The sequence below is a fragment of the Myodes glareolus genome, chromosome 15 (assembly GCF_982192425.1).
Source record: "Myodes glareolus chromosome 15, mMyoGla1.1, whole genome shotgun sequence".
Classification (NCBI taxonomy): domain Eukaryota; kingdom Metazoa; phylum Chordata; class Mammalia; order Rodentia; family Cricetidae; genus Myodes; species Myodes glareolus.
Window position 1 is genome coordinate 17,453,629 of NC_142040.1, and position 27,198 is coordinate 17,480,826.

Below are 27,198 nucleotides of genomic sequence, written 5' to 3' on the forward strand. Positions count from 1 at the left end.
TATCAGTGAATTTATTCGTCTAACTTTTGTGAAACATGCTTTTTCAGGAAAAACATGGTAAGATTAATGGCAAGTACATACACTTAAATGTCATGTTCTAATTTTTATGTGCTTGCTACTTTCTGGCCATCAGACTTACTTTTCTCATGGTTTTTGTTCTTTTTATTATTACTATTTGTTTTTTATTTGTGTGATTCTGTGTCCGTGTGAGTGAATGTCGCGTGTGTGGATGTCCACAGAAGACAGAATAGGACATTGGATCCCCTGGAGCTAGAGTAACAAGCAGTTGTGAGCTGCCTGAAGACACAGGTGCTGGGAACTGAATTCATATCCTTGAAAGAGCAGAAGGCACTATTAACCCACAGCAAGCACTCTTAACCACGGAGAATCTCTCCTGCACTGCTTCCCTTTGGTTTATTCTCAGGAAGTTGTGAAAGGTCTGGTTATCTTCTCTCTAAATCTTTGCCCTGTCTCTCTTTTTTTTTTGGCTTCCCTTCTACCACATTTCGACAACTCAATGTTTCATCTGATTTGAAAGTCTTTAAGGGTGGCAAACTCATTTGCTTTTGGAAATACAGAATGAACACTATTTAGTAAACTTCTATCAGTCGTAAATTCTTAATTCTTCGGAGTAACACAAATGGGCTGAATTTACCCTTTAATGCCTTAACTTCAAGCACTTTCAACCATCATGAAAAGAAAACCATTTACATTTAGCACTGACAAGAAGCAGACTCAGTTGTCTCTAAAATATATGTGTAAGAATAGTCTGCCAAGGACTTTGTATAAAGGCAAAAGATAATAAACTTAAAATGTATATACTAGTCAAGGAAGTTTTTATACATTAGCAGAGTATGATCCGGTTTCTAGAACTAAATGCTTTGTACTAAACAGAAAATTAATGCCAAATAAATGATGCTAACTTTTGAATGATGGAGCTCATCAGATCTCCCTGGAATGAAATGAAAGGCATCTATCTGGGATTAGAAGGCACAAAACTTGCAACTTTATAAATTTCTCTGATTTTTCTGAATTATGGCAATAATGACAAACATGTCTCCATGCTTTTTACATACCGTATAAAATAGGGCAAATCTGGTATTTATTATGCCATTCAATTATATACACTCTGAGACTTTTGAAGACTGGAACATTTTCAAGAACTAAACAAAAAGATGAACTAGTACAAAAAGGGAAGAAAAAGAGAGAGAGGTGCGGGAGGATGGGAGGAAGAGAGAGAAAGTAGAAAGAAAAAGAAAGGAAGGAAGAAAAGGAGAATTAAAAAGGTCTGCATGGATAAATTTTTAATAATTAAATTTGGTTTTGAGCAGCATTTCTTTCTATAATCATATTAGTTACTGAAACTATTACTAGATGTCATGTTGAAAAATTGTGTTATGTAGAATCTGTGCTAATGATTTCTTCAGCTTTTCTTAATTGGGAGTTCTTAGCACTTCAAAAGAATGTTTAAGTATCCATAGTTAGAAAACAAACAGAAATATAAATTTGGCATAATTCATTCATTCCCAGATTGATAAACACAATTTCTAACTTAAAATGTTTTTTGTATTTATTCCTCTTGAATCACATTCATCTCAACTACTTTGTTGCTCAGATGTTCTATGTAATACTATAAAGAATTGACATTTCTCAAAGACATAAAATGAAAATCCTGCCTGCAGCATAGAGAAATTGCCCTTGACACTTTGCCATGGAACTGTGGACCCATGGACTAACGTCCCTGCTTTCTCTACTTTCACCGAGTTTCATCCTTAGCTTTTCTCAGTTCAGTAATTCCAATGAAGCACAAAAGCTGGTTGGGATGACTCTGATTTGAAAGTAACATACATTGACTCCCGCCCAATTAAGCACAAACTCAGTTCATTTGTGACAATGTTAGTTGGAAAATTCTATAAAAATCGAAGAGTAGAAATCTCATCCAGGTGATTATACTGATACACTGGAATGACTCTGGACGCTGTCACCAGCACTCTATCACTTGTCCCTAAAGATAAAATCTCTATGGATGGAATAATTCAACTCCCTCTCTGTTCTTCTGCAGCAAGCACTGCAGAATAAAAGTCCCAGGATCAAGAGTGTCTGAAAGCTGCGACCATAATCATGTTACATGCCACCATAACTCCAAAGTTGGTAAATTAGAATAACTTACTCATCTCTGTGTTTTACTAACTGGTGACTAGTTATTCTGATCTGCCCATGTTTGTGCCTACTTCCAAACTCAGGGTGGGGTTAGTCTAACTCTGTCTCATTTTATTGAAATCAATGGATTACCTACCATTTTTCCTTATAGTGACTAGAGTTCAAGATGACAAGTCAACCTCTGTTGAATGCATTTCCAACTTTTGCATCATATCTTTTAACATGCTTTTGCCAAAAAAGGTCATAGGACAACATGGAATAGTACATAAAAGATGTCATTTCTGATGAATGGAGCTGGAAAGACATATAGATAAAGTCCTAGACACAGGATGGGGTAAAAATTTAGGATTGTTGCTTTAATTTCTTCCAATGACAATAGTGAAGTTCAGATCTTATGATAGTGTCCTGCATGCCTACCAGTGAGGAGAAAGGAATGGTTCACTTTCTATCTCCTACCAAAGTAAGAGATAAATAACCCTGTCTTCTACCACAGAAAGGAGCCAAATACTGCACAGCAATCCACAAGATTGTATCAAAGGGGCTTAGTCATGATGTTTCTAATTCCCTTTAAAGAGTTTGGGTGGAAAGTAAATAGGTAACATATTTTAAAATGTAAATTAAGTTTAAAAAGATATTTGGAAACATGGACTACAGAGTAGAAAAAGAGGAATAAAATGCCATTTTTTTCTAGAAGAAACTATGAAATGTTCATATATCTCATAGCTGTAAGACACTTTCCCTAGCTCTATTAAGGACTTTGCATCAATATGTTATTGTCATGTTCTGCTACCCCAGATTTACTAAAACAAATGTATATTAACTGAATAAAAAGGAGCATTCTTATTATGAAGCTATACAGTTCCTTGCATGTTTACAGGAAGCAACAGAAAAAAAACCTCTCAAAACACATGAAAATTTACTGCCATGTAACTATTTTGTTCTTGAAAGAATTTTGACAGCCATATTGGTTCTTCCTCTGTAAGAACAAAAACTGAAGTGTTGTGGAATAATTATTTATCTATGTAAAGATGTTTTGCATTTGTTTAATTATGTAAGTACATGTTGCTATTTCCCCTTGCCTGCCTAAGGCACTTGATTGGTCTCATAAAAGCTGAACAGTCAATAGCAATGAAGGAGGTATAAGTGGAACCTCAGGGTAGGGAGAGTAAGGAGGAGGAGAAACTTAGTCTTAGGGAAAGAAGAAAAAGATACACCAAAGAGATGCCAGGAGTCAATCAGCCAGACACAGAGGAAGCATTAAAATGGGACATACAGAATGAAAGAAAAATAAAAAGCCCTGAGGCAAAACTTAGATGAATAGAAACAGATTAAAATAAGTTAAAAGAGCTAGTGTGACATGCCTAAGTTAAGACCAAGCATTCATAATTAATAATATCTCTGTGTCTTTATTTGAGCTCTGGTTGGCGGCCCAAAGAAGTGTCCATCAAGCGTTGCTTGATTCTACCTCTAATCTCTTGACTCCTACAACCTTTCGAATGGGACTTCAGACACTTCCATGTCCAGAGCTAACATGAATGGTATAAATCAGTGAAGAAGGAGATAGAGAGGCAAGAAACTTCGTCTTGTTACTAAGTAATCAGCTACTATACCTCCTTAAGAGGAGCATGATTGGACTAGTGAGTTCACAGCTATGGTCCAAAAGAACTAGAGGGGAGTTAGCACACTCAGGAATGTGGCTCTAGCAGGCCTTTCCCTTCTCCCCAATTTCCTCTGCCTTGCTAAAAACAGATCACACCCCTGAAGTTAGCCCCTGAGGTCTAGTTCCTTATTTGGGTAGTCCCTCAGTCTGAGGCTGATTACCAAGACCCAGCTATTGAAGTTCAACAATCAGAAGCCAACTTTAGCTCATCTAATTAACATGCCCAATTAAAATTAAATACCTAATCCTAAGGGGGATGTTTTTATGTGCCCAGTCTGTCTCCCATCTACCCAGAGACAGTCCTTTGTCCCTCTATTAAAAATAACCTCACCCCCTTTCTATGGTTCCCTTCCCCCTCTCCTCTATCTTCTATCTCTGTCCCTTATCCCTGCCCTCTGTTCCTTTGAGGCAAATGAATGTTTTTTGTGCTGATAACTTGGTCTGAGAACTTGGTCTTAGGGGTCCAAAGCCAATACTTAGTCCTTTCAAGAACATTACCCTGTTGCTTTTGTTTCATATAGGTTAAATATGAGAGCTACTTACTAAATGGCAGTAGATACTTAAAATTCAGCTACAAAAAAATAAATGAGTTACTAGTTTATAGCAGTCCCAAGAGATACTAACTTTTCAGCACCAGGAGATGAGGGATTGACGTTCCTATGGGAACCAAATTCAGATACACTACACCACTCTGCAAGACCCACCTACCTTGCTGCAGGAGTGAAATTCTGTATTATTCCTTAAAAAATGTTTACTAGGCTTAAAGATGAACCATTTTCTATACTACCAGTCTATAAAGGGGACTCATCAGAGATCTGAACTTCATAAATGAGTTGCAGTTGTTCTTGCTATTGGTGACCATATGTTCTGCTGATTTCTCCAGATAATAGTCTCCAAAATGACTGTTGAAAGATACAAAGCTTTTATTATTAATTTTATGCAGTCCCTGAGGAGCGTCTTAAACAGCTTCTACCTTGCTGTTAAGTCCAAGCATGAAGAACCCATCTTAGAGGCAAGGAAACATCTGGTTTGAACTGCCCATCAAAATGCAGATGTAATTCTGCATTTTGGAAAAATGAATTCTGCTTTGGTAAATAAGAATATTTTGGTTTAATTAAATTCAACAATAAAAGAAAGAGAAGTCTACTTCTCCAGAAGTGCTCATCTCTGGCGCTTTCATGGACATCATGTGTGTTGGAGGAACTTACATTTTCTCTCTTAGATTCTTAGAGTACTAATTCATGCTAGCATTCTTATTTACTGGGAAAAAACCTCACATGGGTCTGAGTTTAAAGAATGGATGACTGTTGAACAACAAAAGTAATAAGATTGTCCCGTTCAAGCATTTAAAATCCTATATAAAGATACAATGAGGATTAGAATAAGTCGAATTAAGATGTGTCGATGAAGAACTCTAGTAAGAGAATCATGAAAACCCTCAAAAACATTTTCTACATATTTCTAACTCATTTCTTTCCTTTAATTCTCTTTGATTTTCTTTGAATTAATTGAAATCTATTCTTGTTGTCTGAAATTGTAAATGTCAGATATGCTTCCTTTGGCAGAACATGGATTGAAGATGTGTAACCACTGTAGGAACATTTACATTGTGCATAATTGTTTTATATTAACCAGGGAATCAAAGAAAGGGCTCACACATCCTCCACTAACACCCTCCTAAGCAAGAGCCTATACTGAGTTTCCTGTTTTCTTACTAGGACATGAATATTAGCTCAAGTCAAGCCACAGCTTAATAAGGCTTTTAAATATTAGAAACTCCTCAATGTATGTCTATGGTTATATCCAACTTTATTTGAAGAGTTATAATAATGTTTTTATTGTCAGACACTTTGGTATACAAGTTTTTAGGAAGAGAGTTAGTAGAAGATCCCTCAATGTATCCAGATGTTTCTAGATAAGTCAGGGGTTATCTTCCTATAATGAGAAACAACATGTGAAGAAAAAAATTAAAAGATGCTTATAATTCCTGCCAGCTTGCCCTGAGAATCCCTCTCCTTCCCAAATAGTCTTGTGATGATAAAAAAAAAAAACTGGCAAAAACCATTTTGTTCTGCCACAACAGAGTTTCATTAAATTAGTGTTAATTAAGATCACAAGAATGGTTGAAGTACCTTCGCTTTATCCATGATTCCTCAGTGTAAAACTTAATTAGTGGATCTCACAGAAGAAAAGATGGGGTGGGAAAAGGCATGTTTTGTTGGTTGTTTAACTCAAAGTACTTTAGGAATAAAACAGAATTGCAACTAACATTTGAGCGTTCATGGTCCTAGAACTCAGCAAATCAGATTGATGCCATTGTTCTTCTGTTTACAGGATAGTAAAGTGATACTAAATAAGCTTAGGAAGTTGCAAGACTTGTCCATTGCCAGAAACTGAGTTCAGCAGAGCTCAGGCTAAAACCACGTGTGTCCAGCTTTAAACTGTGTTCTTGATTCTAATTTCAGTCTCCAGCTATCCATGTTGGTTATTTTTCAAATAATCATCTTCAAAGCTAAAAATGTACCTTCAGGTCACAAAAGAGAGAAGACTACAAAGTGTTGGACTTTGCATTGAGTAGAAAACTTTGAATTCTATATAGTACTCCAGTCTTATTCTATTTTGTGCTGCTGTAACAGAATATCTGAATTCAGAATAACAGAGATTGAATGAAGCACAATTACCAATGGGCACTAAATGAAGCATGATTAGCACAAACTCAGGGTCAGAAATTGGGGTTCAACCTGAAGATCTGAAAAGCAAAACAGTCAGCCAATGGCTCTTACCCTGACGTCAGTCTGAAATGATGATCCTTCCTCCAGGAATCTCCAAATGAGACTGTGTGTGTCTGAGAGCTATCACCCCCATTTTATATTCCTCTCTAGGGCTGGAATTAAAGGCGTGCACTACTGGGATTAAAGGTGCATGTTATTGTGGCTACTGGGATTAAAAGTGTGTGCTACCATAGCCTGGTCTATAAGGTTGACCAGTGGAACTGTTTTACTCTCAGATCTTCAGGCAGTCTTTATTTGTTAAAATAAATTTGAAATGTCACTATAATTGAATGCTTTTATTTGCTTTGTTTTGCTTTTATTTTATTGAAAACAGATTTTTTCATATAATATATGATTATTGTTTACCCTCATTCCACTCCTCTCAGTTCTTCACTACCTCCCACGAAGATCCAACTCCTTTCTCCTCTCTCTAGAGAAAAAAGTACATGGTTTTCCTTTACAACTAATAGCACCTATAAGTGAGTACACACCATGTTCTGTAGCAGACCACCTACTGCAGCTTCCCCCTCCTCTTTGTCTCCGTCTTCAACTCATCACAGAGATCTACTCTAAACTTCTTGCTAACTTATTCCATTGTCCCAGTGCCCAACTCCAGCAAGCATTCCCTGGGAATCTACCAGTAAAAGCTGTCACAGAAGCAAGTAAGCCAGCTAAGCAGGTAGGTCAGCTTTGGATATTAACACTGCTGCCTCTCTTCCAAATCCAGTGCCCTATTATCATCCCAAGTTCTGTAGTAGACTGCCTGTGGTGATCTCTCCTAACTAACTCCATTCTCAGGGGAATAAGCAGATCCTAAAAGAAAACCCCAATTTGATCCTTCTTGTGGACCCCCCCCAGCAACTTCCACAACCCATCCCCATTTGTGTCAGCTCCCAATACCTAGAAACACATTCTAACCAGAACCCTCTTGGCCAGACCTAGGAAGATCCCAGAAGAATTTCCTGCCAGGCAAAACAAAGTTACCACACACTCCCAAGAACCAAAGAGGTCAAAAGAAACCAAGGAATAAGACACCAACCCAAGAAAGCCAAGACCATCTATCTATATTTAGAATAGCAATCATCTCAAACCCAGATACCTAGATATCAAAGTGAAAACACAATCAATAATGGCCAGGATAATGTGTTTCCATTATTACCTAGCAACCCTACTACAGTAGGTCCTAAGAAATGCAACATATATACAGCACAAGGCAAGGACCTTAAAATGGCCTTTATGACTATGATAGAGGTCCTTAAAAAGGAAATAAATAAATCCCTTAAAGAAAACTATGAAAATACAAACAGTGGAAGGAAATGACTAAAACAGTTCAAGACCTGAAAGTTGAAATAGAATCAATTAAAAAACCCAAACTGAGGGAAATCTGGAAATGAAAAATTCAGGAACTCAGAAGCAAGTCTCATCAACAGAACATAAAAGATGAAAGAAAGTATCCTAGGCATTAAAGGCATGATAGAAGATGGATACCTCAATCAAAAAAAAAAAAAGTTAAATCTAAAAGAAAAAAATCTAGGCACAATACATCCAGTAAATCTTGAACACTGTGAAAAGGTCAAACCTAAGACTAACAGGAATAGAAAAAACAAGAAGAAACCTAGCTCAAAGCACCAGAAACTATTTTCAACAAAATGATAGAAGGAAATTTCTCTAACCTAAAGAAGGAAATGCCTATAAAGGTACAAGAAGCTGACAGAACACCAAATAGACTAGAGCAAAAGAGAAATTACACTCAGCACATCATAATCCTAACACTGAATATCCACAACCAAGCATGGAAAACACCAAGTAACATAAAAAGACAGACCTATTGAATAATATCTATCTTCTCAATGGAGACTAAAAGTCAGAAGGGCTTGGACAGATATTCTACAAACTCTAAAAGACTATTAGATGCCAACCCATGCTACTATACCCAGAGAAATTGTCAATCACAATACATGGAGAGGGGAAAAAAAGACAATTTATGATTAAAAAAAAACAAATTTAAGCAACATATATCTACAACTCTAGCTTATAGAAGGTTCTAGAAGGAAAACTTCACACTGAAGAAGGTAAAAACATCAAAAAAAATTAAGGAATACCAGTTTTTCATCATGACATTAATGACTGCAGCAATACCAGGTTTTGCCCCTTGATTATATAGTCCAGGGAAAGGGTTTTGCCCTAAATTATCCAAAAAAGAATTAAACACTATTTTCATAAATCTCCAGCAGGAATCCCATTTACATTTCAATAAATATGGTCAAGTACTCATTTTTTAAACCAATGGCTACAGTATAGAAAATCAAATAAATACTCAGGTTGGCCTGACTTTGCCAAACCAGTGCAAAACATTGAGGTCACCAAAGTAATATGAACATACATTTTCCAGAAAAAAGAGTGCATCAATACTTTATTTTAAAAAAAAAAAGGTTAACCAACTGTATTATAATAGCAAATCAATTTTCATCAAGGAGATTCATCTGAAACTCTTTTTCTTTGTTGTCTCTTTATGTGGCTTAGGTATTAGGGTAACTATACCCTCATAAAAGGAGTTTGGCAGTGTTCTTTCTGTTTCTATTGTGTGGAACAATCTAAGGAGTACTGTGGGACAAGGGTCTTGCACCCTGTAAAAATTTGTCACTTGTATTTGTTTAATAAAATGCTGATTGGCTTGCAGCCAGGAAGGAAGAATAGACAGTGTGGTCAAAATAGAAGAATTCTGGGAAAAGGAAAGCCTCAGTCTGCAGTCGTCACCCAGACACAGATGAAACAAGATGAGAATGACTTACTGACAAAAGGTACCAAGCCATATGACTAACACAGATAAAAATTCTGGATTAGTTTAAGATGTAAGAGCTAGTTAACAAAAAACCAGAGCTAATAGACTAACCAGTTTATGATTTATGTAGGCCTCTGTGTGTTTCTTTAGGACTGAACTTCTGTGAGACCTAGTAGGACAGAAACCTCTGTCAACAGAGGAGTATTATTGTTAGCTCTTCCTTGAAATTCTGGTAGAATTCTGGGCTGAAACCATCTGGTCATAGAGTTGTTTTGGTTCAGAGACTTTTAATGACTGTTTCTATTTCCTTATGGGTTGTGTGTCTATTTAAATTTGTATGTCTATTAAATTTGGTCTCAATTAAATTTTGGTATGTGTTACCTATCCAGAAAATGGTTCATTTCTTTTAAATTTTCCAATTTTTCTTAGTATAGGTTTTCTTAAGTATTATCTGATGGTTCTCTGGATTTCCTCAGTGTCTGTTGTTATATCTCCATTTTCTTTTCTAATAAAGTTCGTGGGAACTCATGAACTTTAGACTGACAGTTGTGGAGCCTGCATGGAACCAAACTTGACCTTCTGCACATGACAGACAGTTGTGTAACTTGGTCTATCTGAGGGTCCCCTCATCATGGGACCAGGATCTATCTCTGGTGCATGAGCTAGCTTTTTAAGAAATTATTTATTCATTTTTTAAAAAACATTTTTTTTCTCATATTATATACCAGTCTCATTTCCCACTCCCTCCCTTTGTTTTACTCCCTCCACCTTCCCCCTACCTAACTCCTATACAATCCTGAGGGATTATATTATATTATTATAACTTCCCATGGTGAGTCAACAAAGTCTAGCACATCACTTTCAGGTAGGACCAAGCCCTCTCCACTATATTTAGGCTGAGAAAGGTATCCCTCCCAAGAGAATGGGCTGCAAAAAGCCAACAAGCAGTAGGGATAAATCCTGGTCCCACTGTCAGTGACCCCACAGTCTGCCCTAGTCATACAACTGTCACCCACATTCAGAGGCCCCAGTTTAGTCCTATTCTGGTTCCCCCACTCTCAGTCCAAAGTCAGCAGTCAGCAAGCTCCCATTATCTCAGATCAGCTGTTTTAGTGGGTGTCCCCATCATGGTCTTGACCTCTTACTCATATTTTCACTCCTTGCTCTCTTTGAGTGGATTTTGGGAACTCAGCCCAGTGCTTTGCTGTGGATCTCTGCATCTGCTTCCTTCAGTTGCTGGATGAAGATTCTGTGATGACAAGGTAGTTATCAATATGATTACAGAGAAAGGTTCCTGATTTTTGACAAAGAAGCATGAGCTAGCTTTTTGGAGCCTATTCCCTATGGTGGGATGTCATACTCAGCCTTGATGCAGTAGGGAGGGGCTTATTCCTGCCTCAACTTAATGTCCTCAACTTAACTTTATTGGCTCCCAATGGGAGGCTTTACACTTTGGGAGGAGTGGATGGGGGTGGACCAGGGGAAGCAAGAGAGGGGCTGGGGGAGGGGTGAGAGGGAGAACTGTGGTTGGAATGTAAAATGAATAAAAAACTAATAAACAAAAAAGTAAAAGAAAACACAGTAGAAAATCAGATGTCTTAAAAGATGCTGAAGGTGTAGGTATTGAGCTAGGATATTAGAAATAGTACATCCTAGGCATAGTTATATTCAGTAGATGGTACAGCAGTGATGGTACAGCAGTCAACCTACGGGTAGGTATCCTGTCAGAAGTGAGAAAAATATAGCTTCTAGTTTGATCAAAAGGAAAGCTAGGTGCACATAGTCCCAACTGACCAAGTGCACAGAGCATAACAGTCTTTGGGTCAAATATAACCTAACAATTACTTATGTATAACTATGAGTCATCAACAGTCTACTTGTTTGTTTGTTTGTTGTGTTTTTGAGACAGGGTTTTCTATTTAACAACCCTGGCTATTCTGGAACTCACTTTGTATACCAGGCTGGCCTTGAACTCATAGAGATCTGTCTCCTCTACTTCCTGAGTGCTGGGATTAAAGGTGTGAGCCACCACCACCCAGATCAGTTTTCATATATTTAAAAGTTTAAAACATCAAAAATTTCCATGACTCGAAATATGAAATTTCAGTGTGCATAAATAATCTGGCAAAGAGAATACTTGTTTTCTCATTCATGAACATATTATCTGTGGCTGTGTATGAAATATTTACTATTTGATGGAGATTTTGCCAACCCTTGCTAGAGAGTACTAGGATCAAATTGTCATTACCAAACCACTGAATCTTTACAACCAGGAAACACATTACAAGTGCCAAGTCTTTTTCTTCTCCTTTCTTTCTTTCTTTCTTTCTTTCTTTCTTTCTTTCTTTCTTTCTTTCTTTCTTTCTTCTTCCTTCCTTCCTTCCTTCCTTCCTTCCTTCCTTCCTTCCTTCCTTCCTTCCTTCCATGGTTTCCTTCACTGCTTAATTGTCCTGAAACTTGATTTTTAGTTCATGTTGGCCTCAAACTCAGAGATTTCTCAGCCTCTGCCTTCCCAGTTCTGGGATTAAAGGTGTACACCACCGCACTGACTTAAGCTTTTCTTTAGTTTCTTTTCACAAGTTGGAAATTTGGCTGAGTGGGAGCTTGCCCTGAGCTTGCCCTGAGGTGATCACTCCATTTATTTCATTCCTTAATGTGTTTATCTCTTTGAGCACAGGATTTAGCTCCATTCTACTTCCTGGTGCTCTTTTTCTCCGCAGACTGCATATTTTGTATTTTTTCTTTGCTTGCTTCTTTTCATTATATATCTTCAATAGAGTTAACACTAAAAACCATACAACAGAGTCTATGCTAGACTGTTTTGAGATTTCTTCTGTCAATGCAATTAATACAACCTCTTCACCTTAGTCTCAGGCAGACTTTTTAGACAAGTACAAAAAGCAGCCACATTCTTCACCAAAATATCACAAGACTGGCCTTTAGGCCACATAATAAATAGTCTTCTCCTCTGTAACTCCTTGATACAAGAATCCAAAATTCAATTCACCCCCAGTATCATTGTTTTCCATGTTCCTACTAGGTGATATAAAATGGCATGAGATAAACCTTTGCGATGTCCCATGGCAGATGGGTCCAAACCACAGTGGGTAACACAATATGCCATGCAGAGAGCATGAGTGTGGAGCTTATTGAGAGGAGAGGATGGTGGAAGAGAGGGAAAGAAGAGGGGGCAAGAGGGAGAGAGGGAGAAAGAGAAACAGAAAGCTGCATCTTCAGAGAAAATGGCAGAAAGAAGAGAGAAGGGAGTGATGTCTCCTAAAGGGACTTTTACACCTGTGTGCAGTCAGGGAACTGCTTGCCCTGTGCACAGTAGAGGTACCAGGTTCTCAAGGGGCAGGGCCAAGTTATGTCTGGATACTAACATTCCTTCCTCCCTTCTTTTTTTTTTTTTTTTTATAAAATGCGAGGAGCGAGGAGTTAGGCACTGCAAGTTAAGGGAATGAGGACGTTGAGTTCCTGAGACTGCTTCCTGCTGATTTGTGGCTGTTGAAATCTTAGGACACCTGAGAAGCTGAGATGCTGCCACATCCGAAGGTAGCTGGTTCTTTCACTGCTCTCCAGGCCCTGTGGAACTGTCTGGTGTCTCTTGGACCTGGCAAAGTGCTGGCAGAGCAGAGGACAAGCTTAAGTTTGGGAAAAAGTTTTTTCTTTAGGTACTGGTGATTGAGGGGGTGGGTTTCAGGATCAGGGGAAGGGAGGGGAGGGGAGGGGAGGGGAGGAAAGGAGAGGGGAAGGGAGAGGAAAGGAAGGGAAGAAGAGAGAAGAGGAGAGGAGAGAACAGAAAAGAACAGAAGCAGAAAAAGTCCTGCCTGCCCCTTCAGAAGAACAGTGAGGAGAGAGATTTGGAGTGGGTGGAGCTTGTCTCTTAAAAGGACCTTTGCACCTGAGTACCCACCTGGACTCATCAGGGTACTTCCTGGGTACATCTTGCCAGATGGCAGGGCAGGCCAGCATAATGCCTGAATCCTAACCATCGGTTATCCCATTAAGCCCCACTTAAATCATTCAACTGCTCTCCTAATCCACAGAAGCACAATCTACATTTGTCCAACCAAGAACATGGTCTGGTCTATTGCAGCAATACCCAAGTCTCTGGTACCAACTTCTGTCTTAGTTAGGGTTTCTATGGCTGTGAAGAGACACCATAACCAAGGCAAATCTTATATAGGAAAAACATTTAATTGGGGTGGCTTAGATTGTTATAGGTTTACTCCATTATCATTATGGTGAACATGGTGGTATGCAGGCTGACAGGGTGCTTCATCTTAATCCATAGGCACTAGGAAGTGATCTAAACACTGGACATGGCTGGAGTATATATAAGACCTCAAAGCCCACCTCTGCAGTGACACACTTCCTCCAACAAGGCCATACTTACTCCAACAAAGTCTCAGCTCCTAACAGTGCTACTCCTTATGATCTTATGGGGGCAATTACATTCAAATCACCACAGTGTTGCAAACATCTTCTTTTTGTTTATGTTGCTATTAAAATAGCACAGTAGTTTATGAAGTAGATGATGTTATTCCACATCTAAATTCCACAGCTAAATAAACCAATGTATAGCAACTTAGCTCAATTGTCACAGTGGTAGGATGTAACCTGAAGGGGCCTGCTCGTTGAGGTTTCTGCCCTGCCCAGTTTCCCACAGCCGGCAAGCCCCAAAGAAAATCACACAGAGTCTACATTAGGTCATAAACTGATTGGAGCTTTAGCTCAGTCTTCTTATTAGCTCTTGTAGCTTATATTAACTCATTGTTCTTATCTATGCTAGCCACATGGCTCGGTACCTTTCACAGAAGGGCAGGTCACATGTTGCTGCTTTGGTGGTCTGGGCTGGACTGGGGGAGCTTCCTGCTTCCCAGAATACTCCTGTTCTTTTTTCTCCACCTCTACTTCCAGTCTGGTTTTCCAGCCTATACTTCCTGCCTGGCCAATCAGCATTTATTTAAAACATGATTGACAGAACACAGACAATTCTGCACCAGTAGGAAGTACTAGCTCCAGATTGTGAGCAACACATCATGAGACCAAGGTCAGAACAGTGCCCGTCCTATTCAAATCCCAAGGCCAGATGCATGAAGGCTGCTAAAAAAAAAGACAACCACACCTGAATTACATTAGTGCTGAAATCAGGAAGACACAGTTAAATAAAGAAGCACGTACAACTCTTTCTTTCCTTCTCTAGGTTTAATGTTACCAATCCTGTGGCCTTTTCCCCAAGAAGAACAAAAGGGGCTGCAAAAAGGGAGGAGGCGCTCATCCCTCGCAGTCAGCAGTTCAGCATTCAGTTTCATTATTTTTGAATATTTTTCATAAATTTGAAATGTTTAATTTGCCTTTTATTTTCAAACGATATGAAATTTGGGGATTTCTTATTACTCTCATGATACATCACTCATCTGAACATCCATTATTCTAAACCCTCCAAAATCTGAAACTTTTTAAATTGTCAGTTTGAAGTGACAAGTGGAAAAATATTCATCTGACCTTGTATGATGGATCACTGTCAGAAGCAAGCCCATAAAACCATTTCATGAAATTAACTTCTGGCTATGTGTAGAAGGTATGTACAAGAGAGAAGTACATTCCATCTGTAGACTCAGAAGCCTGGGTATACAACTACCCCAAAATGAAAATACCAGAATCCTGGAAAGTTTCTGAGTACGAGCCTTTTGGATGAGGGATGCTCATCTCGTAGCTATTTTTCATTACTTAGAAAAGCAGTAGAGTTGTTTTCTTCATAATTTCCAGGCTAGTTTACATTTTCCACAGCAGTGCCAGCCTCCACTCTCCTGTTTCTGTTTGGGGAGTGCTCAGCAGGAAGGGTGTAAAGAACACTCAGGGTTATGGAGGTGGCAGAGACAGGAGAAAGTTAATGCCCGGAAAGCATGAAAGAAAACAAAACCAGGCTTGGTTCAGCAGGACGTCAACTGAAGCAAAAGCCACCAAATGCCAGTGACCTGACATGTCTATATTAGGAAACCAAAAGAAGGTTGAGATGTGCGAGACACTTGAAAGGTACAATTTGGATCTCGAACAATGTTTTCCATATGGGGCATACGTCCCCGTGGGCTGTCCAGATTACAAACTCACCACACAATGAGATGCACGCGTGCAACCACAGTCCACAAATGTTGGGAATTATTGCCCTGCACACTTTATGATGTATCAGAAAAAGCCTAAGGAGTCATAAATGATCTTTAATATATTTTACACATGCAAGAGCAATTTATTAAGAATTAAGGTTGATTTGTGAAGAATAAGAATTTTCAGAGGTATTTTTGGATCGCATTATTTAATTGATTGGTATTCACCACTTAGTTGCTCTGGGGATAATGTAAGTCACATTATTGGTAAGTCACACACAGGTATATTTTGGCTCACTGATTAGTCAGGGTTTATGGGGCCTACTTTATTATTTCAAATAATGCAATGTGCCCCTCGGATGTGGCTGAGCTAAGGCGCGCCGCCGGGAGACTCTGCAGGATCCGCGGCCCGGAGCATCCGAGCGGTGAAGTCGGTGGCTTGATTTCTTATCTTCTCTTCAAGTCTTCGATTTTTTTTAAAAAAAATGGCCTCCAATAAAACTACATTGCAAAAAATGGGAAAGAAACAGAATGGAAAGAGTAAAAAAGTTGAAGAGGCAGAGCCTGAAGAATTTGTGGTAGAAAAAGTACTGGACCGGCGTGTAGTGAATGGGAAGGTGGAGTATTTCCTCAAGTGGAAGGGGTTCACAGATGCTGATAATACTTGGGAACCAGAAGAAAATTTAGATTGTCCAGAATTAATTGAAGCATTTCTTAATTCTCAAAAAGCTGGTAAAGAAAAAGATGGTACAAAAAGGAAATCTTTATCTGACAGTGAATCTGATGATAGCAAATCGAAGAAGAAAAGAGATGCTGCTGACAAACCAAGGGGTTTTGCCAGAGGTCTTGATCCTGAACGAATAATCGGTGCCACAGATAGCAGTGGAGAATTAATGTTTCTTATGAAATGGAAGGACTCAGATGAGGCGGACTTGGTGCTGGCAAAGGAGGCAAATATGAAGTGTCCTCAGATTGTCATCGCCTTTTATGAGGAAAGGCTGACTTGGCATTCTTGTCCAGAAGACGAGGCGCAATAATTGTTTGCATTTTTATATATATTTATATATATATATAAAATCTGGATCTTGAGTTTTGAATTACTAGTGTGGAAAAAATAGCATTCTAATGAAAATCGAGTTTGATATGCTGGTTTTGAAAGTATTGACAGTAGTTGGGATATTTTTGGTTTTTGTTCTGCATCAAAAGGCACTGATTCCTTTGAGCAAATAAAAGCTTTCTGTAGTTGCTTCTTTTAACAGTAGAATGTTTAATACCATGTTGTATTTCCTCAGCTTTGAAGAACAGCTTTTCTTAAATGCTGGGGAGATTTTACAGTCATTACTCAATCAGAACTTATTTTTAACTGGGACACAGAAGGACCATTCTGGGTTTTTTGTTTGTAAGCTTGTGTGTGCATAAGACCCTTATGTAACTGTTTTTCATTTTGTCTTGTTTTTAATACTCAAAAACTGTAGATGAAAACATGTGTTGAGATTCCTCCCTTGTGAACATTTTCCTGAAACCATAACCTTTCAGATCAAGTAGACAGTTCTGTAATTCACTGGATAGTTTTAAAGCATCCACATCAGAATTTATCTATTATCACATACAGTAGTTTGTTTACAAAATTTTGTCCTTACAAACTACCCCTTCAGAAAATGGAATTAGACAAAGTAGCAGTATGACTTAATAATAACAAGACTTATGCTGGGTGAGGTGGCATGTGCCTTTAATCCCAGCACTTTGGAGGCAGGTGGGTCTCTGATTTAGACTAGATCAGCCAGGTTTATTGAGTTTCAGGTCAGCCAGGGCTGTGCAGAGAATCCCTGTCTCTAAAAATTAAGCAAAAAGACAACTAAGCATGTAGGGTTCCTCTAGTGAACCATTCCTTTGTAGAAAGTTGAAATCTACTAAAAGGTTATGAAGTTTGGAATATCTGTTTGCTGTGGAAATAGAATCATGGTTAGAGATGATGTTGGCAATTTCAGATCTACTGACATAAATGAACAAAATTTGGTAATATAAACTAATGACTTGCATGCTTTTTCTTTACCCTGTCTCATTCCTTACTGGTAGGAGCAATCTTTTCAGTATTTGGGTTCTGGTTCAATGAGCCAGAAAAGTAACTTTGTAGTATCAGAATGTCATCCAACTGTATATTTACTTTATTGTAAATAATGGTGAACAGTGGTCAATAAATAGTTTTATATTCCTTTAAAAAAAATAAAAAAAATAAAAAAAAATAATGCAATGTACATAGGAGGTAAGTTGCCTTCTTATTTGTGTGATTATGATATTCTTGGATGTTTGAAATGTTGTGGGACAGAAATGACGTTTGTACTTCAAGAACACATGGGAATTTATACAACTTTTTCCTCCTTCAATTAATAGCAAGATAAAAATTAAAAGCAACAATAAAGATTTTTACTTTTTTCTTTCATGATCATAAAGTGATTGACCTGGGGAATCAGGGCCAAGTTAGAGCAAATTCTGCTCTGTATCCCCAAGTTTCTAATTCTATTCATTACATGCACTGAACTGACCAGCTGCGGAAACTGTCACACAGCACATGCTGACTGTACATAGGAAGCATCAGCTGGTATATTAGCCTGTTACCTTAGAGAAAAGTAAACATATTGTTACATGACAATAGATTATATATTATTATTTTTAAAAATACTTACAAAGAAGTTTGCTATATTCATTTAAGAACCTTATATTTTCTTGAGTCATAAATCTCTTAGAGTATCCTATTGAACCTTATGTTTTTCCTAGACACACAATGTAACTGAGTGATTACACAATCACAATCCACAGGCCAAGAACTCCATTGAAACCCCTAAGCTATAATTCCAGTTTTTGCATCATGAGAATGAGTCATCAGTTAGAATCAGAAAACCAGCCCATCTCATAACTTCCAGTGTACTCTGAAGGTCTAAGTGGCTCTGTTGGAGAGTCCATGAGATCCAGTAACACTGGTTATTTTGAGTATTTTATATTTTTTACTGCGATTTCACATGTGTATGCCTGTAAGTGTGTGTGTGTGTGTGTGTGTGTGTGTGTGTGTGTGTGTGTGTGTGTGCATCTTATCAAGCACACAGGTCATTTCTCTACTCTATAGAGATTATGTGGATGTGGACACTTGGCAAAGAAATATACTTCAGTTTACTTGAGGGAGAAAAAAACTTCATAAAGTGACATGATGTTTAAGGAATTTGATTAACTTAGGGAGATGGCATCAGGGCAATTTCTTATGCTAATTGCCTAGGGCTGATACTTGTAGTTTCTGAAAGAATATTTTTTATTTCATTATTTCATTGCTCTTTAGTCTTTGTTTTCCTTTGAAAATATTCTGGGCGGGGGGATAAGAAATGATAGAGGGAGACTATAATGACTTGCAAAACACAAATGGTGTAATTACACTTGACACCAATATATGTCAAAGCTTGTCTTTTCCCGGTCCCGCTTCCCCTTAGTGACTGATAACTAAAGTATTGGCTTTTATTACGTAGACTAGAAGGGACTGCTCCCGAGATCAAAAGCGCCATCAGCATCTGTACATGAGGAACTAGAAGGACTATCTTTCCTTCCTTTCCTTTGTGTCTGACAGCTAAGCCCATAATGAGCACATTTTGTAGCTGGAGAAAAAGAAAATGAAGATGAAAGAAAATCTTTTGAAGACTAGGGGAGAAGGATGGGAAATTGCACTTACACAGCAAAACCCTTTAAACTGTTTCCTAAGTGACAGAAAAATGAACACTATTCAAAGGTAATATTGTCTTGTTTGAATTAGTCTGGCTTCCAGAAAACAAATAATCTGTATGGGAATATGTGGATGTCTGCTGGCAACCACTTTTCCACAACGAACAAAGGAATTGTCCTTAAAACGTGATCTCAAAAAAACCAATAAAATGTGATCTATCAAAGCTAGTTCCAGGACAGGCCCCAAAACTACAGAAAAACCCATCTAAAAAAAAAAAAAGTGAGTAACGTTGATTACCACTCGTACTGGCTGTAAAGACTTTTGAGGTGGAGTGGTCCCTGTTCACAGGCTAAAGCATTTTATAGAACATTTAAAACAGTTAAACATAGAATAATTGTATATTTTACTCTAAAGACAGTGTATGTAGATTTATTAAGCTTTCAAACAAGCTTTTTTTCCTTTATTGTTTGAGTACTTTATATATGAATATAATGTTTTTTGATCAAAGCCGTTCTATTCCCTCCAAGTATTTTCAAAAACATTTTATTTAGTTGCCCATTTAAGTAAACATCCATTAAACAATAGTTTGGGGATTTCCTGTCTTAGAAATTATCTAATTATGAGAAAATTTGCTCTATAGCCAAAATGGATTTGTTGATTTAACTGCGAATTGTCAAACTGTTCCTGAGGCTGTGAAAGGAAGGACTGCAGCCACCATGCTGCAGCTAAAACGAATTTTAACCCTTTAGGCTGACAACACACACAAACGCAGATTGTCATAAACAGAAGCCAAGAAGACTGTTGGAAAAGTAACTGCTACCCATTTCCAAGTGAAAACAAATCACAGCAACAATACCATAATGAGTGACATTCGTTGTTGAAACAGCCATAATCTACAAGCGACTGGGGTGTGACTGTACACGGAACAGGGCAACTTGTGTTGATTTCCATAACGGTGTGGCAGCCACATCATAAATCCACCCCATTTTAAACAGCTGCTAGCCCCTCTGTGTTAGAAATCACTGATGTTCTATTGGCTCCAGAGATGCACCCAGAAGACTCATAGGAAATGGTGGTTTGCTTTTTAATTTACTTTTTATTTCTTTTGTTTTTGATATTATAATTTCACAATTTTCTCCATCCCTTTCTTACCTTCAAGCCCTCCCAAATACCTCTTTTCTCCCTTTCAAAATCTTTTTTATTAACTGCTTTTGCATACTATATACATATACATATGTATATGATCTAGATGATGTATATAAGTAAATATTTCTAAACATATAAATACAACCTGCTCAGTCTATATAATGTAATTTGCATGTATGTTTTCAGAGCAGACCATTTGGTATTGGATAACCAATTTGTGTGTTCTTCCCTGGGGGGAAATATTTCTTCCATTCTCAGCATTTCTTAGTTGTCTACGGTTCTTTGAGTAGGGTTGCGGCCTCATGAGCTTTCCTTTGTCTACGTTAGCTTGTCTATTGTTTTTGTTGAGCTCATGCTGATGTGTTGTAAAGGAGGCCATTTGTTGTTTCCCAACTACTCAGCCCCAAAATAACCACACAGAAACTATATTATTTAAATCAATACTTGGCCCATTCGTTCTAGCTTCTTATTGGATAATTCTTACAACTGAATTTAATGCATCTCTATTAATCTGTGCTGATGCATGAGATCATGGCCTACCAGCAAAGTTTCAGCATGTCTGTCTCCTGATGTGACTCCATGGCTTCTCCCTAACTCTGCCTTCTTTCTCCCAGGATTCGGTTTAGTTTTCCCTGTCTAGCTCTGTTCTGCTCTGCTCTGCTCTGCTATAGGCTCAAGATAGTTTCTTTACTAACCAATGGTATTCACAGCATATAGAGGGGAATCCCACATCACTGGTGAGACACTATGACTGCAGTCTTACACCAAAGACCCCATTCCTCTGACTCTTAGCATATTTCCTTTCCCTTTCCCACAATGGTTCCTGAGTCTTAAGTAAGTGAGATTTCTTTTTATATAGATGCACTCATTGGTATTGAACACCAGAACTCTGCAATTTGATTGACTTTGGTTTTCTGTAATGATCTGTGTCTGCTACAAAGAGAAGCTTCTTTGATAAAGTTGAGGACTACACTTTTTTGTGAGAATAAAGACAAATATTTAGAAAGTAGTTAGGATTTATACTGGTTTAGTAAAGTGGTATTTGGAAGTTCTTCTCCAAGATCCATGGCATCCCTAACCCTGGGGAGTTCTCGAGCCTTCAGTTGTCGAGCACGACTTAAGTTCAATTTGAAAACTGAAAGTTACCCCAAGGTCTGTGTGCCACTGCTGCATCCTTAGGCTTACCATGCATTGTTGTGGTTCAAAGGAATGACGGTTGGGTAGGACTGTTGGCTGCTTCCCTCCTTTCAACATTAGCATGGTACTTTCTGGTGCCATGAAAACTAATCGTCAGGGAGAAGGCATTCAGGTAGTTCTATCTCAGGGACCTCTGGCCCTGGGTCTGAAGTTCATGATGTTATTAGTATTAGGGATCACCTGGAAGGGACCAAGAGCGAGAGTAATAGCCTACAGTGAGGAATTTCTTCGAAAACCCTAACCAGAGTTATTTGTTATTTTTATTAGAAAATGCATTGACTTCTCGACTCTGTATACCAAAAGTTGAGATTTACTCAGAAGCCAGCTTAGAAGCAAATATTTTCAATCTTGTTCTGCTTATCATGATATATTCATTTTAAATCTTTCATCATCAGCGGTACAATTATTTACATAAATCATCCCCTGTGTTCTCTTGGATGCCAGTGGCACAATTCTTAAATAGTGTTAAAGGTGCAGAATAGTTTCTAGTAGTATCTTGCTAAAGGAACTGTATATCTGTATTGTCCCAGCCATTGCCAGTCCTGCTTTCTCTGTGATGTGGCTGGGTGCCCAGGGGTTGAATTGACGAGGTACTGCCTGGTAGAGGCAGAGAATCAAACAGTGGCACTTGGCAGGAGCCTCTCCTTCTGCAGCTGTTGAATGCTAAATTAATTATTTCTGGTGTGTTTCTTCAGCTGTGCTAGACAGGGCTGGCCTAACACAGCAAGAGCCTTTCTAGTCCTTAACACTGCACTTGAATGCCAGAGCTATAATAAAGGGGACAAAGTGAAGTGACGTTTTCCCAGGACACACGATGCTGCTGAAATGCACTCGGTGTATTTCCTGCTGCTCGTGTGTATGAAGGCTTATGAAGGTAGAGATCCTCATTGTAAACCTAACGTGGCAGCTTTAGAAGCTTAAGAGTTTTTGTGCAGGTGTACGAGCTGATTAAATAGAGCCTTCCAGGAAAAGTAGCACCATTCAGTTGGAACCGTAGCAGAGTCTCCATAAGCCCGAGCGGTAATGGGCGGGCTCAGTGGGAGACCGTACAGTACAAGAATGGAGGTAACTGCCTGCCTTCTGCTAGGACACGCAATCAAGACCAATCCATCTGTGATTTCCCCAACCTGGCAATAGATGTCCTATAACCATTCAGTACTGTACACTGGTGGGTGTGTCTGCTGAAAAACAGCATTTCTAAGAGAGACAGAGAAGGCTCAGAGAAAAGACTACACTACCAGTGCTCCCCTCCGAGTGATTAACTACATGGCTACAGACAACGCTGGCTTTCTGTTTGTCTTATTGTGTCCCCAATGGGTCAACTATAGATTGCTGACCCTGAATGTATCCTACACATTTAGAATGAACCTCCTTCCTTTCATCATTGTATACATAATCAAAATATACATCATAATCTAATAGATTTATGCAGCCTCATGCTCACACATTCCACGTTCAAGTCTACGGATCAGAGAGGATCCACCTCCACAATGAACTTTTCCCCATAGTGTTCTTTCTTGGACAAAAAGAAAATCTTTCTAAAAGACTCTTGAGCAGATAATAACAAAAAGTGCTGGCAGTTGAGGGACGTTTCTCAATAAGCTTTAGGAAAGCGTGAGAATTTAGGTCAATGTGTATTGCTCTACACACCTAAAGCATTCTATAGGCTTTCCTGTTTTCATTCCTAAGAATGTACAACCTAAAAATCTTTCAGCAAATCTTTGTTGAAAATAAAAATGCCACCCGTTTGCATCAGCAACCAGCTGGAACCCATTCCTCTTGGCTTCTTCTCCAACAAGATGTTGAAGCCCAATTAATAAAAACTCAGAGAGAGAAATGGGGTTCAACTTGAAAAACCAAAAAGCAAAACAGTCAGTCACTGGCTATTACCTCAACCTCAGTCCGAAGTGGAGGTCCTGCGTCCAGGAATCTCAGAATAAGACTGAGTCTGAGAGCTGTCTCCTCCCATCTTATGTTCCTCTCTAGTTCTGGGATTCCTGATATCTATGGCAAGTTAGTGTGTCTACTGGGATTAAAGGTGTATGTTATTGCTGCCTGGTCTATAAGACTGTCCAGTGTGCCTGTTTTACTGTTCTGATCCTCAGGCAAGTTTTATTTGTTAAAATACAAGTGAAATGTCACTACAAGATGTTTACTGATCATGCAGGCAGGACTTCATTCATTGTTCGTCTGCTCTGTCTGATGACAGCCTTTGTAGCCCAAACAACTAATTCATTAACATTTCATTTTTTTCTGCCAATTGCTCTGTTATAATATGAACACTAATTTCACTTAATTTTAATTTCTTTTAAAAGTATAGTTCCATAGCCATATATAGTGGTGTGTATAGTCATGGTATATACACAGTAATAGCATATGGGAGACAGAGGAAGGGCATAGTCAAAAGTTTGAAGACAGTCTTGTCTGAATAGCAAGTTCCAGTGCAGTTGGGTATATATATATATATATATATATAGATAGATAGATAGATAGATAGAGAGAGAGAGAGAGAGAGAGAGAGAGAGAGAGACCCTTTCATTAGAAAGGAGAAAAAGATGATGATGAGGAGAATGGGGAGAAGGTGTAGGGGAAGGAAGTGTTGGAGACGAAGAGAAGAAGAAAAGGGGAGGAAAGAGAAAGAAAGGGAAGGGTGGATTCAGATGGAATTTGAAGAAACATCTTCAAGGAAAATGCATTTCCCCTGCCCTACATGCTCACATTAGAGGAACTCTATGTTACAACACGTATTCCAATGTGTATGTTAATTTTCCCTCTCATAATGCTTTAAGAGGAACTCTTCAACATTAATTTTTTTAATTGTGTTCTGTAAAGAAATAAGAGAAAATCAAGAATGCCTGTTTTCTATACAGATGGCTTTTCCTAATGATAACTGTTATTTCAGAAAAATTGCCTTAATGTAATACAACTCCAGCATCATGTAGAAAGGCCTATAATTTCTGAAAGATTACCTGTATAGTTTGGGAAAACCCATCAACACTTCCAAGTCCTCAAAATACATTTAATTCGGTCTGGACTAGAAGTAAAATACAATGTGAGTTGCATAAGTAATTTACTTGGTACATGGCTATCATTAGCCGCACAATAAATAAAAAGAATAAAATTAAATGAAAAGCTGAAAAAGTGTTATATTAAGTTTAACGCATAACATGCAAAGCACCTTGACATATAAGTAATGTGTGAATGAAATATGTGTATTTTTGTCTTCAAATCTAGTTCATACAACACATTTTTAATGGAGTAATACGAAGGCTCAGTTGTCACATGTGACTACATAATAGCTTCAATATTAACATGGAGTTTGAGGTATCAGAAGGAGTGGATATGTTCCCAAGCTAGAAGCAGCGTAATACTTTTTATGCTACCACATTTTTCTCAAAAGGCATTATTAGCACAAAATGCATTTCTTAGCTGCATTGAGCCATATAATGATTCATTCCTTTATACTTGTGTTTATTTTAATAAAGTTTATGTGACAACAGAGCACATTTACAGAAAAATCTTGACTATAGAATTCCATACATTTTGTGCCTGGTTAATATATTAGTGTGACATATTAGTCACAATGAATGAACCATCACTGATATGTTTGTTATTAAATAAACTCCATGCTTTTTTCACATTAGATTATGTTTTTTCCTAATGCCCATTTTCTGTCTCAGGATCTCATCCAAGACCACATCACATCAAGTCACAGTGGTACCTTACTCTCCTGTCGCTTGTTGCAGTTTCAAGGATTTTTCGGCTTCTACCAACCTTAGCAGTTTGAAGTGTTTATAGCATTCTCAATTGTAGTTTGTCTATTATGTTTTCATGGCTATCCGTAGGAGTCTGTGTTTTTGGAGGAAGGGCACAAAGATGACTTTCCATTCATGTCACATCATATCAATAGTAGGTACTCTCTGTGAGATAACCCCTCCTGCCTTGGTGTCCTAAGTGTCATCAGGCTTTTAAATTCTGAAACCACTCCTTTCTTTGCCTTACCCTTTGGAAAGACGTTTCTATACATAGGGCAAACTCCTTGGGTCAGATAACCTACATAAACAATTTCTTTATGAAAAATAAATTTACTTTTTATATTTTATTCTGCATTTGTTTTTATAGAAAAAAATGTTTTTTCATAAAATGCATTCTGATCATGTCTTCTCCTTAATCTACCCTAATCCTCCCCACCTCACGAAACTTCCAACTTCCAACTTTCTTTTTCTCTCTGTTTTAAAAACAAACAAGCAAATAAAAGAAGCACACAAAAAGGAAGAAAAATAAAACAAAGAAACAAAGAAAAACATGCATGTAAAAATATAAAATCGAAAATCATAATACTAACCACTAAGGTTGAAAAAAAAGCCAAACAAAGCTTGAAAACTCAAAATATTGCTCTTGACTTTGTTTTGTGTTGGGAATCTATTGCTGGGCTTGGGCCTACCCTTCAGTGGGATTTGTGAACACAGTGAGAGTCCATTGGAGAAAACTAATTTTTTTCCTTTGTTTGTAGGTAACACTTGGAGATGACTCCTGGGTTAGCGATGAGGGCTCATGTCCACTTCCCTGCTGAGTGTTGGAACCCCATCTGCCCCGTGCCTGTCCAGGTCCTGTGCATGCTGCCACAGTCTGTGAGAGTTCATATGTTTATCTTCGCTCTTTTGTCCAGAAGACACTGTTTTCTTGGTGTCCTCCATCTTCTCTGACTTTTTCAATCCTTTGCCTCATCTCGTATATAACTCCCTTAACCCTGAGAGGAGGAGTTTGATAAAGACAAACCTTTAGAGCTGAGTGGTCCAAGGGCTTCCAATGAGTGCATTATTCCATTGTGGGTCTCAATATTAGTTCTCATCTTTTGCAGGGGGCAGTTTCTCTCATGATGGCCGAGTGAGGCACTGATCTATGGGTATAACAGAGTATCATTAAGTGTCATTCTATTGCTATGTTCCTTTATCACAACAAACCAAATAAGGTTTTCTCTAGGACCCTGGCCTATCTAGCCACAAGTTCTTGGCCACCTGAACAGTGTCAGGCATGGGTTCCATTTCATGGAGTAGATTTAATACCTACCTACCTACTAGGTACACGTGGAGATGCCCCATGGGAAAATCTCAGGTTTATTAAACTTCAAGGCAGTTCTCACAAAGGGTGAGGGAAGGGCCCAATATATAACAAATGGATAAAAACAAGTAAGTTTTATTTCCTTTAGAGTTAAAACTGAATGTATTTTTCACTTGGAATATAAATTCAGAGTTCATAGTAAGGTCTAAGTTATAGTAAAAAACCTTATACCATAATATTTAAGTCTTTATTTCCAATGACCTTAAGTGCTTTGACAGAGATAAAAATCAAAATACTTTGTTAATCTCGTCACGATCTTTTCATAATATTGGCTTTAACAGTAATCTTAACCATGTAGACTAAAAAGCTTTATAGACTACAAAGCGTTTATTATACACACTACTATTCCATGTAATTACAAATCTATAAAAAAACTTGACCCAAACAAATGATTGTGTGGATAAGTTTTCTTGAAGAATATTAGTCAGGAACCATGAAGACACTACCTTGAATGTTTAGCCAATGTTAAATCATGCTTTGGTAATTTTAAACAGCATTCTACTTCCTGAAGTTTTATGAAAACCACACTTGGCATTGAAATAGTAGGC

At 38.1% G+C, this 27,198-nt stretch overlaps 1 protein-coding gene across 1 annotated transcript; it reads left to right on the forward strand.

Moving 5' to 3' along the window:
- The first annotated feature begins 15,840 nt into the window (after positions 1-15,840).
- On the forward strand, positions 15,841-17,695 carry LOC148119645 (chromobox protein homolog 3). The gene has a single exon (XM_087896772.1). The coding sequence runs from the start codon at positions 15,969-15,971 to the stop codon at positions 16,518-16,520; it is 552 nt and encodes a 183-aa protein (XP_087752898.1). The 5' UTR covers positions 15,841-15,968; the 3' UTR covers positions 16,521-17,695.
- Positions 17,696-27,198: the final 9,503 nt, after the last annotated feature.

Excerpts from the sequence above, each read along its gene's own strand:
- LOC148119645 (XM_087896772.1), top strand. The coding sequence starts at position 15,969 with ATGGCCTCCAATAAAACTACATTGCAAAAAATGGGAAAGAAACAGAAT.